The sequence below is a fragment of the Marmota flaviventris genome, chromosome 3 (assembly GCF_047511675.1).
Source record: "Marmota flaviventris isolate mMarFla1 chromosome 3, mMarFla1.hap1, whole genome shotgun sequence".
Taxonomy (NCBI): domain Eukaryota; kingdom Metazoa; phylum Chordata; class Mammalia; order Rodentia; family Sciuridae; genus Marmota; species Marmota flaviventris.
Genome location: NC_092500.1, coordinates 111671967 through 111687923, shown reverse-complemented (window position 1 = coordinate 111687923; position 15957 = coordinate 111671967). Strand labels below are relative to the sequence as shown.

At 36.4% G+C, this 15957-nt stretch overlaps 1 protein-coding gene across 1 annotated transcript in view; it reads right to left on the bottom strand.

The window, feature by feature from the left end:
- Positions 1 to 3800: 3800 nt before the first annotated feature.
- The window catches only part of Ppp2cb (protein phosphatase 2 catalytic subunit beta), a 33748-nt gene continuing 21591 nt past the window's right edge, over positions 3801 to 15957 (bottom strand). Inside the window, exons 2-7 of the mRNA XM_027939311.2 lie at positions 15735 to 15944; positions 13816 to 13989; positions 10978 to 11067; positions 10232 to 10393; positions 8209 to 8327; positions 3801 to 4559 (exon numbers count right to left, since the gene is read on the bottom strand). Of these exons, the coding sequence (XP_027795112.1) occupies positions 4487 to 4559; positions 8209 to 8327; positions 10232 to 10393; positions 10978 to 11067; positions 13816 to 13989; positions 15735 to 15944 (828 nt within the window). The 3' untranslated portion in view covers positions 3801 to 4486. The remainder of the gene's footprint in view (positions 4560 to 8208; positions 8328 to 10231; positions 10394 to 10977; positions 11068 to 13815; positions 13990 to 15734; positions 15945 to 15957) is intronic.

Sequence of the window (15957 nt, the reverse complement as noted above, 5' to 3'; positions counted from 1 at the left end):
ACCTCTCCATGATGCAGGTGTGCAGGGGAAGCTAGAAGCTGAAGGGGGAGCAGTAGCACCAGAGAACAACCTAGGACTCCAATACCTGCCCTCAGCACAAGGGAACCATTTGAGGCTATGGGCTCTGATTCTACAATGACAACTTTATACCTGGTGAAAATGTTTCACAAATGAACATGAAATAAATATTTTAAAGACATAAAACTGAAGGAATCAATTGCCAGCAGATAATTTTTAGGGTTGGAGGGTTTATTTCAGGGTTAGAGGGTTTATTTAGTGGCATGCATGAGGCCCAGTATTCAAATTCAATCCCTACACCACAAAAAAGGAAGAAAAAAATACTGTTTTTAATATATATATATATTTATTTATTTTTTTGGTGGTGCTGGGGATTGAGCCCAGTGCCTTGTGCATGTGAGGCAAGCACTGTACCAACTGTGCTATATCCCCAACCCCAAATATGGGGTTTAATATATGTAAATTGAAAATGTATGACAACAATGGCACTAAGTTGGGAGGTATACTATTAGAAGGTATTGCGGACTGGTGTGATACCACTTAAAGGTAGACTATATTGTTAAAAAAATATGCTACAGAGCTGGGGCTGTAGCTCAGTGGTGCAGTGCTTGCCTGACATGTGAGGCACTGGTTTGATCAGCACCACATAGAAATAAAGATACTGTGTTCATCTACAACTAAATAAATATTTTTTAAAACAAAATATATATGTATGTGTGTGTGTGTGTGTATGCAAGCCACATATTCAGACCCAGGAATGGAGTAATAAAATGTGACAGCAGTTTCTTCTTAAAATATGACCCAGACAAACACATAACCCCCTCTCACACCTCTCAGGCTAGTACTTACATATACAGCTACCATACCCACTCTCAAAAAGAAGAAAAACCAAGGCAGGAGGAATGTGAGTTCAAAGCCAGTCTAAGCAAAAGTGAGGTGCAACTCAGGGAGACTCTTTGTTCTAAATAAAATACAAAATAGGACTGGGGATGTGGCTCAGTGGTCAAGTGCTCCTGAGTTCAATCCCTGGTATCCACCCCCTCACCCCCGCCACCAAAAAACAAAACAAACAACAAAAAAACCTGTTTGCCATGAAGCTGAGCTTGGTGGCACATTATCTGTAACTCCATCAATTTGGGAGGCTGAGCCAGAGAAGTTTGAGGCTAGCTTCAGCAACTTATTAAGACACTGTCCAAACAAGCATGCCACAAATCGTAAGGCAACTTCTTTTTTTTTTTTTTTTTAAAGAGAGACAGAATTTTAATATTTATATTTTGGTTTTTGGCGGACACAACATCTTTGTTTGTATGTGGTGCTGAGGATTGAACCTGGGCCGCACGCAGGCCAGGCAAGCGCGCTGCCGCTTGAGCCACATCCCCAGCCCAGTAAGGCAACTTCTTAAAAAAAACAAAAACAAAAACAAAAAAACCAAAAAACCCCACAGTGTTGGGGGTGGGGGCAGTGGTGCACAACTGTAATCCCAAGAAACTCAGGAGGCTGAGGCAGGAGAATTGCAAATTTGAGGCCAGCCTCAGCAATTTAGCAAGTGAGGCCCTAACCAACTTAAGACTCCGTCTCAAATTTAAAAAAAAGGGCTGGAAATGGAGCTCAGGAGTAAAGTGCCTCTGGGTTCAATACCCAGTATCACAACAAAAACAAACAATAAAAACCAAAGAGGTATACTTAGCCCAAAGAAGTATACTTAGGAGATAAACAGAATAAAAAAATATTAAATTAATCCAAAAAGTTCAGAAGAATGGGATAAAGAGAAAACATCAAAATGACAGGTTAAAACCTTACCATACCAATAATCACATTAAATGCAAATATAATCTACATATCCCCAGTTAAAAGCAAAGAGTACTGGATCAAAAATAATAAAAAAACAAAAACAAAACAACAACAAAAAAAACCAAACACCCAAACATGCTGCCTACAAGAAACAATAATAAAGGACATCTCAAAATCACACTCCAAGAAGGCAACCACACAGCTCCTTTAATCATTTTGTTTAGAAATTCCTTCCAGATATCCTAGTTCATTGCTCTTGAATTCTGTCTTCTATGAAGACCCTGAGCAGAGAGACAATTTGGCCATGTTATTATAATAAATTTATAATAAAAATAGACTTTATTCAAATTTCCAATACCTTGCTCTTCATTTTAATCAGAAACCTCATCAGAATGGCTTTACTATCCATAATTTTACTAATATTCTATGATCACTTAAGTAATTGAAGTTTCAGACTCTCCCCACATTTTTTCTTCTGAGCTCTTATCAGAGTCACTTTTTAATATTTTTTTTTAGTTGTAGATGAACACAATACCTTTTTTTTTTTTTTTAAATGTGGTGCTTTAAGAGTGATTCTGGGTGTTGGGGTTGTGGCTCAGTGGTAGAGTGTTTGCCTATCATGTGTGAGGCACTGGGTTCCATTCTCAGCACCGCATATAAATAAATAAAAATTAAAGGTCCATCAACAACTAAAAACATTTTTTTAAAAAAGCTTTGATTATAACAATCTAGTCTTTTTCTAGGATGCCCCTCAAAATCTTTCAGACTTTTTTTTTTTTTTTTTTTAATACTGGGAATTGAACCCAGGGGCACTTAACCATATCCTCAGCCCTTTTAAAATATTTTATTTAGAGACAGGCTCTTGCTGAGTTGCTTAGGGCATCACTAAGTTGCTGAGGCTGGCTTTGAACTCACAGTCTTCCTCCCTAAGCCTCCTTAGCCGCTGGGATTACAGCCCTGCACCACCATGCCTAGCTCAGACTCTATCTAGTTCAAAAGATACCACCTTCTACATTTTCAGGTATGTTTTAGCAACAATCCCAGTTCTCAGTACCAATTTTATCTTAGTCTGTTCTGTGAGCTACAGGGTAACTGAGACTAAATAATTTATAAAAAACAGATTTCTTTCTTACAGTTCTGGAGGCTGGGAAGTCCAAGATTAAGGGGCTGGCATCTGATGAGGGCTGCCTTTTGTCTTTCCATGGAGGAAGGCTGAAGGGCATAAGATCTCAGAGCAAGAGAGGACTGAACTTGTTCCCCCCCTCCCCTTAACATTATTGCATTGGGGATTAAGTTTCCAACACGTGAATTTTGGGGTACACAATGAAACCACACAAAACATATTGAGGTTTAGAAATCAGGTAATTTCATATGTACTGATATACTCTAAAATATTGTCTCCAAGTCTATTTATTTAATTGAGTCCATTTACATTGATTGTGATTTTGAGATGTTTATACTTATTTCTATCAGCTAATTTTCTTCTAAAAAAATAGTGGAGTTTCTCCCCCCTTGTGCCATCTCCCACATTCACTCTCAACCACTGATTCTATGTGCCATCTTCCATGTTCTCTCTCAACCACTGATTCCATACTCTCCCCTTTAAAAAGGATTTGGAATTTATATATCTGAATAGTACCATCTCTTACTACTACTACTAAATTCTTTCAGATACCAATTTATTTGTTTCTAGTTCATAACATTTCAGTATTAAAAATTTTCCCTAGTCATGGCATATTCTTTAGTTACAACATAAAATTTATATTTTGTACTTGAAGTGGTTGAATATATTAGTATAAATTAATAATGTTTAAAAATAAAAATGGCTTTTTAATGGTCTAAGATATGAGCTAATGTTTGGATTCTTTTCTGAAAATAAACTATACAAGAACATTAAATTACCTAGACAGAACTGTTTACTACAAGAGATTTCATATCAAATTCCAAAACAGTGAAACTTCCATTTAATGCTCATCACAGTTAAACCAATGTTTTTGTTTAAAATGGAAAGTTTATTTGTTCAGTACACCAAATAGGATGCAAGCACTGTCATGACAAATATACAGAAATATGCAGATCAACATAAAACAGTAATTTAGTTTAAATGAAGGGAAATCTCTATAATGTTATGACAACATACTCCCAAGAAGACTTCTTTGTTAATTATACATTTCAATAAAATAAAGGGTAATGGATTAAGTGGAAGTCAGCTTGTGAAATTTTTCACAAAAAATAAAACTCCAACTCTTTTTAATCCATGCCAGTTAAACACTAAAACTAAAATTTCCAAGTAAGCGCAGGGAAGATGTGGTTAGTTACCTTTTTTGCTTGAATAGTCCAGAGGAAAATGGTTACTACAAATACAGCAGGCATACTGTTAGACTGAACAATCTAGAACATAGTGTACTAAATTTCAGCCTCAAATTGTGCTAAATGCTCATCATTAGTATGGCACATTTTGGTCCATGATGTGGTTTAATGCCAAAGACAGGTCACAATTTGTTACAGAAACACACAGATTACTGTTGCTCTTTCTGTTTGTTTTTAAATATATATGTGTATATATATACATGTATATATATATACATATATATATATATATATATATATAATATATATTTTTTTTTTTAAGCCAGGTATACTTCCACATACAAAGGCAGGTTTTCCCAGGAGGAATTTACAGGAAGTAGTCTGGGGTGCGCCGGGTAACATGAGGCTCTCCACGACGAGGTGCTGGGTCAAACTGAAGACTATAAATGGCAGAAGAAAGTAAATCATTGAAGTATTTGACTTTACAAACAAACCAACCAATAAAGAACAAGACACCTGATGGAAATAATAGTCCTGGCTCTCTACTACTGTATGTAGCTGGAATGGCCCTGGGCACTTCACTGTAGATGGTAGCAACTATGTTACCAGTTCACAGAGCCACAGTAAAAATTTAAACAAATAAAATGTCTGTTTTAGTGCCTGGCAAAAAAAGATCTGTATCAGTTAAATGGATGTATAGTAAGATTGGACATGCTTCTCTCACTACTGAAGAACTGTTTTTTCTATATTAAATATGATACTAAATTAGGGGTTTTCATAGATACCTTTATTAGGTTGAGAAATTACTAGTTTATTATTATTATTATTTTTTTTTTGCAGTACTGGGGATCAAACCCAGGGCCTTGTGCAAGGCCTTAGGTAAGGGCCCTACCATTGAGCTACACCCCCAATTTATTTTGAGACAGTCTAAGTTGCCCAGGCTGGCCTCCAACTTGTGATCCTCCTGTTTCAGTTTCTTGAGGAGCTGGGATTACAGGTGTGTACCACCATGCCTGGCCTGTATATTGAGTATTTTTATTTTGAAAGGATTCTGGGTTTTATCAAGTGATTTTTCTGCCTCTACTAAAATGTTCATTTGGTTTTTGTCTTTAATATTAATACAGAATGGGGCTGGGGTTATAGCTCAGTTGGTAGAGTGCTTGCCTAGCATGTGAGAGGCACTGGGTTCAATCCTCAGCAAACACATAAAAATAAAATAAAGTTATTGTTTCCATCTACTACAAAAATATTTTAAAAATGAATATGGACTACTATTTTTAAAATATTTACTTTTTAGTTGTAAGTAGGCACAATATCTTTTTTTTTTTTTTTTAATTTTTTAATACTAATTTATTAGTTTTTGGCGGACACAACATCTTTGTTTGTATGTGGTGCTGAGGATCGAACCCGGGCCGCATGCATGCCAGACGAGTGCGCTACAGCTTGAGCCACATCCCAGCCCCATAGGCACAATATCTTTATTTCATTTTTATGTGTTGCTGAGGATCAAACCCAGTACCTCATGCAACCTAGGTGAGCACTCTACCACTGAGCCACAACCCCAGCCCTGGACTAATATTTTATTTTCATGTTTTGAACCAAGTTTACATTCTTTTTTTGCGGGGGTGGGGAGGGAGTACTGGAGATTGAACTCATGGGTGCTTAACCACTAACCTACATTCCCAGCCCTTTTTTAAAATTTTGAGACAGGGTCTTGCTAAGTTGCTTAGGCTGGCTTTGAACTTGAAATCCACCTGCCTCAGCATCCAGAGTTACTGGGATTATGGGCATGTGCTATTTTGCCTGGCCCAAATTTGGATTTTTTGGGGGGAGGGGTAAGGGGATTGAACTCAGGGCACTCAACCACTAAGCTACACCCTTAGCCCTATTTTATATTTTATTTAGAGACAGGGTCTCACTGAGTTGCTCAGTGCCTTGTTTTTGCTGAGGCTGGCTTTGAACTCGCAATCTTCCTGCCTTAGCCTACCCAGCCACTGGGATTACAGGCATGTGCCACCATGTCCAGCCCAAATTTGCATTCCTGAGATTCAGTCTCACTTGGATTTTCCTTTTCCAATCAGTCCTGAGAGGATGTGACCTTAAGCATGTACTCTCTTCAAGACTGCAAAGGATAAGTACGATTTTATTTTAAAGCCTGGCTTCCTAAAATGTATTCCAAGGCCAGAGAAACTTGTTTAGCCAGTGTTTATTTTAAAGGTTATGTTTAAGCCCCTAGTAGACACATGCCCTTTGTTGACCTTTCTAATATTTTCTCAGAACAAATAACCACAACAGGAATTTATTCTCCCAGAGTTCTGGATGGTAGAGTCTGAAATAAAGGTATTGGCTGACCATCTGCTGAAGACCCTATGGAAACATTCTTCCTGTTTCTCCCTGGCTTTTCTTCTGGTAGATAAAATTCTTGGCTTATAGATAGGTTGCTTCTCGTCTGATGTCATGTGGCTTCTCACCTATGTGTCTGTGTTTCTTTTCCTCTGAGAAGAATCTAGTATGTCTGTATTTTAAAATTATATCTGCAAAGACCCTATTTCCAAATATTATCATAATTGGAGACATGAATTTTAGAGGGGACACTAATTAACTCACTATGTGTGGCTTGGAATACCCCATGCCATACTCTGCTCCTAAGAGGTTGCAGTTAGTATATGTGCAGAACCTTCTGGCCTCATAGTGCTAACTGACTGTGATCCCAGCCAAGCTGGGACCAGGGATGGAACCCAGGGGTGATTAGCCACATCCCCAAACTCAGCCGAGCTTTTCTTGGCTATCTCCTTTCCTACTTTTATCTATTAAACTTCTTGCTCTGCTCTTTAGCTTGTTGTAAGTATGATAGGAACTATGAGAGTTCTTTTCCTTGGTCTCCAGCATGATATTCATTGTTTTTGACAAAGGATTCAGAGACTTAGAATAGAGGATGGAGAATTCCAAGCAGGGCCAGTTCTCTCAGACAGAGCTGAGCAACTTTTTTGGTCTGCCTCTCCACCCTGAGCAGAACTTCTGTTACTGTAGGGAGGGGGAAAACAGATGGACAGTAAGCCAATAGGCATGGCCTGCTTGTGAGACACCTCCTGATTTGCAAGCAGGTACCATGGCAAGAACAACTGGAAACCCAGTGTTCTCAGCCTTCCATCCATGTCTGGAATAGAGCTTTCACCCTAGAAACGGTTGTGGAAGGGGTCTCAGTCACTAAACTTCATCCATCATGAGTAGAACATCTGTAACCCAGGACAAGGGCAGGTGGGATATGTTGGTGCTGAAATGAGATCATAAGCCTAGAATGGAATCTGCAGAAGGGGATGCCCTCACCTTCTTGACTATACTAACCCAGAGTAAAGCAACTAGAGTAGTTTCTGTAAGAGGGATGTGGGAGCAGGGGAAGGAGCATGTAATGGCTCAAAGCCACAACCTCCTACTGTCATTACCAAGATTTAGTAGATCTTCTTAACTGTTTCTCTATTTACTGTAATCTCTTAGGACAATTTCCAAAAACTAAATAATTTTTAGAAATATATTTATATTTTATTTATTATATATTGCTTCTATATTTAATGTTACATTTATACTTTAATATTTTAAAAAATATTTTTTAGTTGTAAATAGACACAATATCTTTATTTTATTTATGTATTTATTTTTATGTGGTGCTAAGTCAAACCCAATGTCTCACACATGCAAGGCAAGAGCTCTACCACTGAGCTACAACCCCAGCCCCAATATTTTAAAAAATAATTTCCTGAGCTGGAGGTATAGTGCTTGCCTAGCATGTGCAAGACCCTGGGTTTGATCTCCTATACCAAAAAGAAAATAAGTTTTTTTCTCCAGTTTCTCATTGTTTTTATTGGGGAGGTTTACCACACTTCTCATTGTACCATTTCAGAAGCAGAACTCATCTACCTCTATTTTTAATAGCTACATTAAAGAATTTTCTTTTAAAAAAGTGCTTTATACATTTTTTTTTTTTTTTGGTGTGTTGGGGATTGAACCTAGGGCCTTGTGCATGCAAGGCAAGCACTCTACCAACTGAGCTATATCCGCATCTCTATACAATTAAAATTTAAAGTTACTTACAAAGAATATTTTAAAGTGTCATCTAGTTCCATGATAGCAGCCTGGTTCCCACAACGGTAACAGTAATTGGGTGCACTGAAAATGGTAACCACATTCCGATCATGGCACCAATTATATCCCTGCAGGACAAAAAATAATATTTCATTATAAAATTATCTTGAAATAGAGAAATTAAAAAATTACAAATTCTCTCTGTGGATATGTAGTCATCTCTACCACCTTACATTATTTTCATCTTTAATTTTTTTTTTTTTGGCACCAAGGATTGAACTCAGGCACTTAAATCACTGAGCCACATCCCCAGCAGTTTTTTGTTACTTACAGACAGAGTCTCACTGAGTTGCGTAGTACCTCACTAAGTTGCTGAGGCTGGCTCTGAACTCACGATCTTATCTCAGCCTCATGGGATTTCAGGTATGTGCCAGCATACCTGGCTTCATCTTTAAATTTTTGTACCTACACAGAATACTGTACAACTACTGGGCCCAGAACTGTGTAGATTTCCTTATCTATGCTACATATCTTCAGGTGTATACTGAAACTTCTTCCACAAATATGAGATTCCCAATATGTAGCAACAAATACCACTATTAGGTACAACTATAATACATTAATTTAAAAAATGTGGTAAAAAAGATGACAGATTCCCTCATAAATTTCATCAATTTTTGGTTTATATATTTTGAAGCTATTATTAGGCAAATGTAAACTTTTTCTTCTGGGCCAATTTTCATCAATAATGACCTTGTTTTATTCCTAATAATACTTTTTACCTTAGAGTCTATTCTGATTCATATTATTGGCTATATTTTCTACTTGATATACACCATTTTCCATTCCTTACCTCTAGCTTGTAATGTTTTTAGGCAGATCCCAGATAACAGCTAAATTTTGATTTATTTATCCAATCTGGGAATATCATTTTTTAGTTGTAAATAGACAGTCTTTTAGGCAAGAAAGTTTTAGTCTATTTACATTTCTTATGATTATTGACACAATTAGATTTATTTTTGCCCCATGAATTTATGTTCTTTTTAAAACTTTTTTGAATTTATGTTCTTTATCATATTCCTGCCCCTCTATGTGTCTCTACAAGGTTAGTAATGTTTTGTTCTAACATCCTGAAACCATTCCCTACTGATTTGGAGTGGTTATATTTCTAGTCCTTTAGTAGTTAACAAAGTAGTAATGTAACAGTGGAGAAATCAGGCAGGGGTCACCTGAACTAAGTAATCAGTTAACACCACCAGCAGTGGGACAAATAGATTTCATGACCCCTCGGTAAGAGGCACCGAGGACACAATGTCTTTCTGCAGTATAGTTGCCAAAAATGCTCATCCTGAATCTATAATCACAAGTAAACATCAGTCAAATCTCAACTGAGAGAGATTTCTGTAAAATAAATTGCTTGTACTACTTCAAAATGTCAAGATCACACAAAACAAAGAAAATCTAAGGAATTATTTCCCAACCAAAGGAGACTGAATGCAAACATAATCTTAGATATGCACATATGCAAAAATTAATTGTTGCTAAAGGACACTGGGTGACAGACATAATTAGCAAAATTTGACTACAATGTTTAGACAATAGCACTATACCAGTATTGATTTCCTGACTATAATAACTATACTTTTGGTTATATAAGAGAATGTCCTTAATTTAAAACAACAACAACAACAGCAAACCACAAGAAAATTTGGGGGTAATTTGTCTATATATACCTAACATTTAAATGGTTCAGAAAAAAATAGTGTAAGGAGGGAAAAGGAAAGAGAAAATAAAGCAAATATGGTAAAACATTTATATTCAGCACTCTGAAGGGTGCAACACAACTTTAGGGTACTACTGTTACAATTTTTCTCTAAGTCTCAGTTTCAAAACTGAATTATCATTTTGTTCTGGCCAACTTTCCTCTTTGCTAAAATAAATAAGGAATGTTTCCTAAATGCTAATATTGAAACCTTATTACAGATATTAATATTATCTGAAATAAAGATCATCCTGTAGGAAAAGTACATACTTCCATTACAAGCTGGTGAGCACGTGAAACCAGTGTGAGACCATTGGCATGGTTAAATGTTTCAGAAATGTCTTGTCCAAATGTGTAGCCAGCACCACGTGGTGAAATACCCCAGCCACCACGATCATCTGGATCTGACCATAACAGATCACACATTGGGCCCTGGTCAAGAAAATTAAATACATATTATAAATCATTATTATTATTTTTTTTATTAGTTGCTCAAGACAATACAATGATCTTGACATAGCATATATTTGATTCAAATGGGGTATGAATTCTCATTTTTCCACATGTACAATTGCAGGATCACATTAGTTATACATCCATGTGTATACATACAGCAATCCTAGTGTCAGTTGTATTCTGCTGCCCTCCCTATCCCCCTTCCCCTCCCCTCCCCTCCCCTCCCCTCCCCTCCCCTCCCCTCACTATTCTCTACCCATTCTACTGTGACACTTATCTCTCTCTTTTTTTCTTTCCTTCCCCCTCACACCATCGTATATGTATTTTGTGAACCCATGAGGGTCTCCTTCTGTCTTCCGTGCAATTCCCTTTCTCCCTCCCATCTCTTTTCCTTGTTTTGTGGTAAGCTTCTTCTCATGCTCTTTCTTCCTACTCTGTTTTGAGTCACCTCCCTTATATCAGAGAAGACATTCGGCATTTGATTTTTAGGGATTGGCAGTCTAATATTTAGCTTTCCCACAATGTGGTGGTCATCTTTTTTTTTTTTAAACTAAGTTTACCTCATGTGGAACTTCTTGTAAACGATCCAGGGCTCTTATATGATCCAGTGTATCTATGGATGGAGAGAGGCCACCATGGAGGCAGAATATCTGTTTTTGAATTAAAGTAAGGAAAATGTTATTTGTTTTTCTAATTGCTATGTCAATGAAGAGCAAATAATGATTACCAATGTCAGTCCTAATATCTCTTCAAAGTAAAGTCTGTTAATATTTGCTGTGGAAAATGTAAAAACTACAACGGAAAACCAAAATCACATAATTAGAACTGTTAACATTTCAGTCAGTCTCTCCCATCTTTTATTTAGTGCTGGGAGCCATTAGCCAAGTAGGTATGACAATTTCCTTGCCAGCGTACCCCATGTTGCAGTGACATTGAATGTAGGTGACCTTGCTCAAGGACCAAGGCGGATTAGGGCGTTCCCGGTTTAGGTTCCAGGTTTAAGGTTTAAGATTATTCCTGCTGGGAATAGGGCGTATCCTGCTGCCTGAGTTCCCCTTGAGTTCTCACGGGATTCAGACAGTATATTTTGGAGATAGAAGCCCAGTGGAGGTGGATTTGGGCAGAGAACGTGGATTTCCCCAGAACGTGTTGGTAGACGGCTGGTGTGAGTTCGGGAATAAAGAGTTGCTGTTTGAATCTACAAGCTGTGTGGTGGCTCGTGATTGTGTGTCCAGCCAGACTGTGGCAATTTAGGGGTGTGTGTGTCTTGTGTTTTGCAGTGCTGGGCATCAAACCTAAAGGTCTTCTGCCTGTTAGGCAAGCACTATAGCAGCCCCGATCCTAGGTATTTTATATAGTGTTTTCTCTCTGGTGAATATGATCCCCATTTTCATGCTGGCCATTACATTTTCTGTTGGTTATTGTTGATCTATAACACTGGCTCTTTCAGCAATCTTTCTACTAATTCTTAGTTTTGGTTACAAAAGTTTTTCAGTTTTATCAAATGTTCTGAATACAGAATCACATTATTTGTAAAAATATATATTTTTTAATTCTTAATGGTCTGCCTTTTAATTCTTTCTACTGCTTAGTGCACTGGCTAGATTTCTAAAACAAAACTGAGCAATACAATGTTTTTGTGAACAATCTATTTTCAGGACCAATCTGCTAGGGATTCTGAATCAGGGAGAATAATGCATTTTTTTGTTTGTTTTTATAATACTGGGGTTGAACACCTAGGGGTGTTCTACCATTGAGTTATACTCCCAGTTCTTTTTGAGACAGGGTCTCACTATACTGCCAGACTGGCTTCAACTTGTTATCCTCCTGCCTCAGTTTCCTGAGTTGCTGGGATTACATGTGTGTACAACCATGCCCAATAGGTTTTAGTAAGTATTTTTCTGATTTTGATGGGAAAGTCTCTAATATTTCACTAAGTATAATAAGTACATCCCAGAATTAATGCTATAATTTTTCTTTAAAACTGAGTTTTAAATTGCAGACATTTCATTCCCCCCCTCCCCAAATAATTTTGATCTGATTTTTATTTTTCTGTGTTTGCCATATCTGGTTGTTTACTGGGGTTATACTATGCATATAGCACAAGTTTTAAGGCTCTTCATCCCCTCCCCACCAACCAAGCTCTGAAACATAGAAATCATATGTTCCCTAAAAGTTTGGTGGAACTGATCTATAAAAGTACTTAGACCTGGTTATCTTGGTACAATATACCAAACACTATACTATCTCTTGCTAGGTAAGCTTGTCATGTTGTTAAAAAACTCAATACACCTACTTGTTTTATTTCTGAGGTATATACATTCTTCCAGTAACATTTTTAAAACAATAATGTCATCAATGGTACGTGTATACTGTTCTGTTTCTTTAAAGTACTGTAACAGTGAAAATCATCGGCCCATTACAAGTAAGAGTCTGGATGATGCTGGTAGGTGATGGGCATTTAATATAAAAGCTCCACCAATGTACTTATCTGAAAAATGAGATACGCTACCAATACGGATAGGCTCTCTTCCTGAAATAATTTTGTCCATTAAGACTATTGATTTAAAAAATTAAAAACCTTATTCAATATTTTATAAATTCATTCTTTCATTTTAGCAAGTTTAGGTAAAGTGTTATCATTTTAAATACTGCAGTGCCCCAAATTATGGCTGAGAAAATACGGGTTGTTAGGATTATACATAGAAGGTGATAACTGAATTATATTCTCATCAGCAGGCCAAAAGAGTATCTGTACACCCTTGACAACTCTGGGCTTTTATAATCTAAGAACTGCCAGAATTTTATTGTATTTTTAAATTTAGATCAGTTCATACTTGCAGCGAAATTTCTAGAAAACTGGAATAGAAAACTTGCATAGTTTTTTCTTATACTTTTGAATATTTTGTGGTATAGCTACAATACTTATGATTAGTAGAAAGAAGGCACTAGCTTCTTAGTGAAGAAGGTAATATAAATACAATATATTAAAATTTGCAATTACTGTGAAAACAGTAATGAAAGATTTTTAATGGTAACCAGCAGACACTGTGTATATGTGTGGAGATAGTTGGCATCCTGTTTTAGTAGTCTAAAGCATTTATTTATAGTATTTATCTACAATTAAAAAGCACATTAGCATTTACACAAATTTCTACTGTTCAGTGCACTGGCTAGAATTTCCAAAACAAAATTGAGCAATACAATGTTTTTGGTTTTTGGAAACCAAAAACTTATGTACATAAAACTTACCAATTCCCTGTTCTGACATTTTAAGCATAAGACAAAAAAAGGCTGAAAAGGCCAAGGACAAGCAGAAATAGTATGTAAATCTATACCTTAAATTATTAAATATATTCTTATGTTTAGCTTCCCCCCAAGATATAAAACTTACACACCTGTCCATCTACTAAAGCTGTAAGTGGAAGATAATCAAATAGATCTGTAAAATATTTCCAAACATTGGCATTTCCATACTTTCGTAGACATTCATCATAAAAGCCATACACTTGGGTAATTTGTCGGCTTTCATGATTTCCTCTCAATATTGTAATGCGTTCTGGATAACGCACCTAGGAAAAAAAAAAAGGAAAAAAAAACCCCACATTATAATCACATTTTCACTAGTATAATGTCAAGATCATTAACCTCTGACCCATTTCTTCAAATTGCTTTTTGTTCACTTGTAAACATTAACTTTTTTTTAGAATAAGAAACTTTCTCATTCCTAACAAGGTCATTTTTTTTGGAAAATTTTTTTAGATGTTGATGGGCCTTTATTTTATTCATTTATTTATATGTGGTGCTGAGAATCAAACCCAGTGCCTCACACATGCTAGGCAGGCACTCTACCACTGAGCCACAGCCACAGCTCCCCAACAAGGTCATTTTGATTAACCTTTGAAATATTTTTTGTAGTTGTCCTTGTTCATTAATAACCTTAAAATGAGGGGGTTGGGGTTGTGGCTCAGTGGTGGAGCATTCACCTAGCATGTGCGAGGCCCTGGATTTGATTCTCCGCACCGCATAAAGATAAATAAAATAAAGGCACTGCATCCAACTACAACTAAAAAATAAATATTTTTAAAAAAATAACCTTAAAATGATACCCATACTACTATAATAAGCATGTATCTGATTTTTTCCATTACTGAAGATTATTAAACTATCAACAAGTATTTTTACATCTTTGTAGAACACTATGACTTCTTACTGTTGAATGAATACTGAAGATCTGAGATTTGAACCTAAGACAGACTTTATGGACTTCTTTTCTTTTCAATGCCACAGGAATATTGGATTTGCCAATAAAAACAATAGGCCCTTCCCAAATGTGGGCAAGATTTCAAATGTATTAACAGTTTCCTTTCTATGAAAAAACAGAAAAACATACCCTACAGCACACCACAGGCTGAACACCATTAATCCAAAAATCTAAAATGCTCCAAAATCTGAAACTTTGAGTGCTGATATGATGCCACAAGTGGGAAAATTCCATGCTATGAAATTTCATGCAAAAAAATTACTAATGTGATTAGACTTGAGTCCCATCCCCAAGAAATCTCATATGCGTATGTAAATATTCTGGGGGATAAAGTCCCAAATCTTAAATACCTCTGGTCCCAAGCATTTTAGCTAAGTGATATACAACCTGTATTTAGTTAGAAATACATCTGATGAGAAGTATGAAAAAGCATCAGATTCTGTAAATTAACAAAAAAGCTGCAAATGCATACTTCAATTCATACATATGCACTAAGAATCCATTATGTGTCCAACATTATTTGGTGCTATAAAGTTAGGTGCCAGGTTCACACAAGTATAACACATGCCCTCTGCTGGACTAATCTAATTAAGGAAATAGATGGCATAAATAATACAAGGTAATAAGCCATTATATGACATGATAGGGGGTGTGAGTAAGTTTCATCATAATAATTTAGAGTAGAAGGAATAAGGCAAAAATGGTTAAAGCCTTCATGAAAGAAACAATATGAGCTGAGTTTGGGCAGAAGGGATGAGAAATCAGGGTCAGAACAATCTTCTGGGGACACTTAATAAGGAAATAAATGGAGGTAATCTGGAGCACTGAATACAAAATTATTTTATTTGAGGCAAAGAGTTTATGTTATCAACTAAAGGCAGGCAAATTTAGACTAGACTATAAAAGGACAGCCAAGGAGATTAATTGTATAAGCAACATGGAATCAATGGGAATAGGAAATAAGATATAAACGTTAATAAGAGAGATTTAAATTGGTGGCATATGCAAGGTGATTTGGAGGAAAAAAAGAAAAGTGAATTTCATCAATCATACCTTTAATGCTACAAGAAGAGTCACAGTCTCCACAGAATAATAACCTCTGTCTACATAGTCACCCATGAATAGATAGTTTGTATCTGGTGATTTTCCACCAATTCTAAAGAGTTCCATAAGGTCATGGAATTGGCCATGTACATCTCCACAGACAGTAACAGGACACCGAACTTCTTGCACATTTGACTCTTTCGTTAAAATTTCCTTAGCCTGTTAGAAAAAT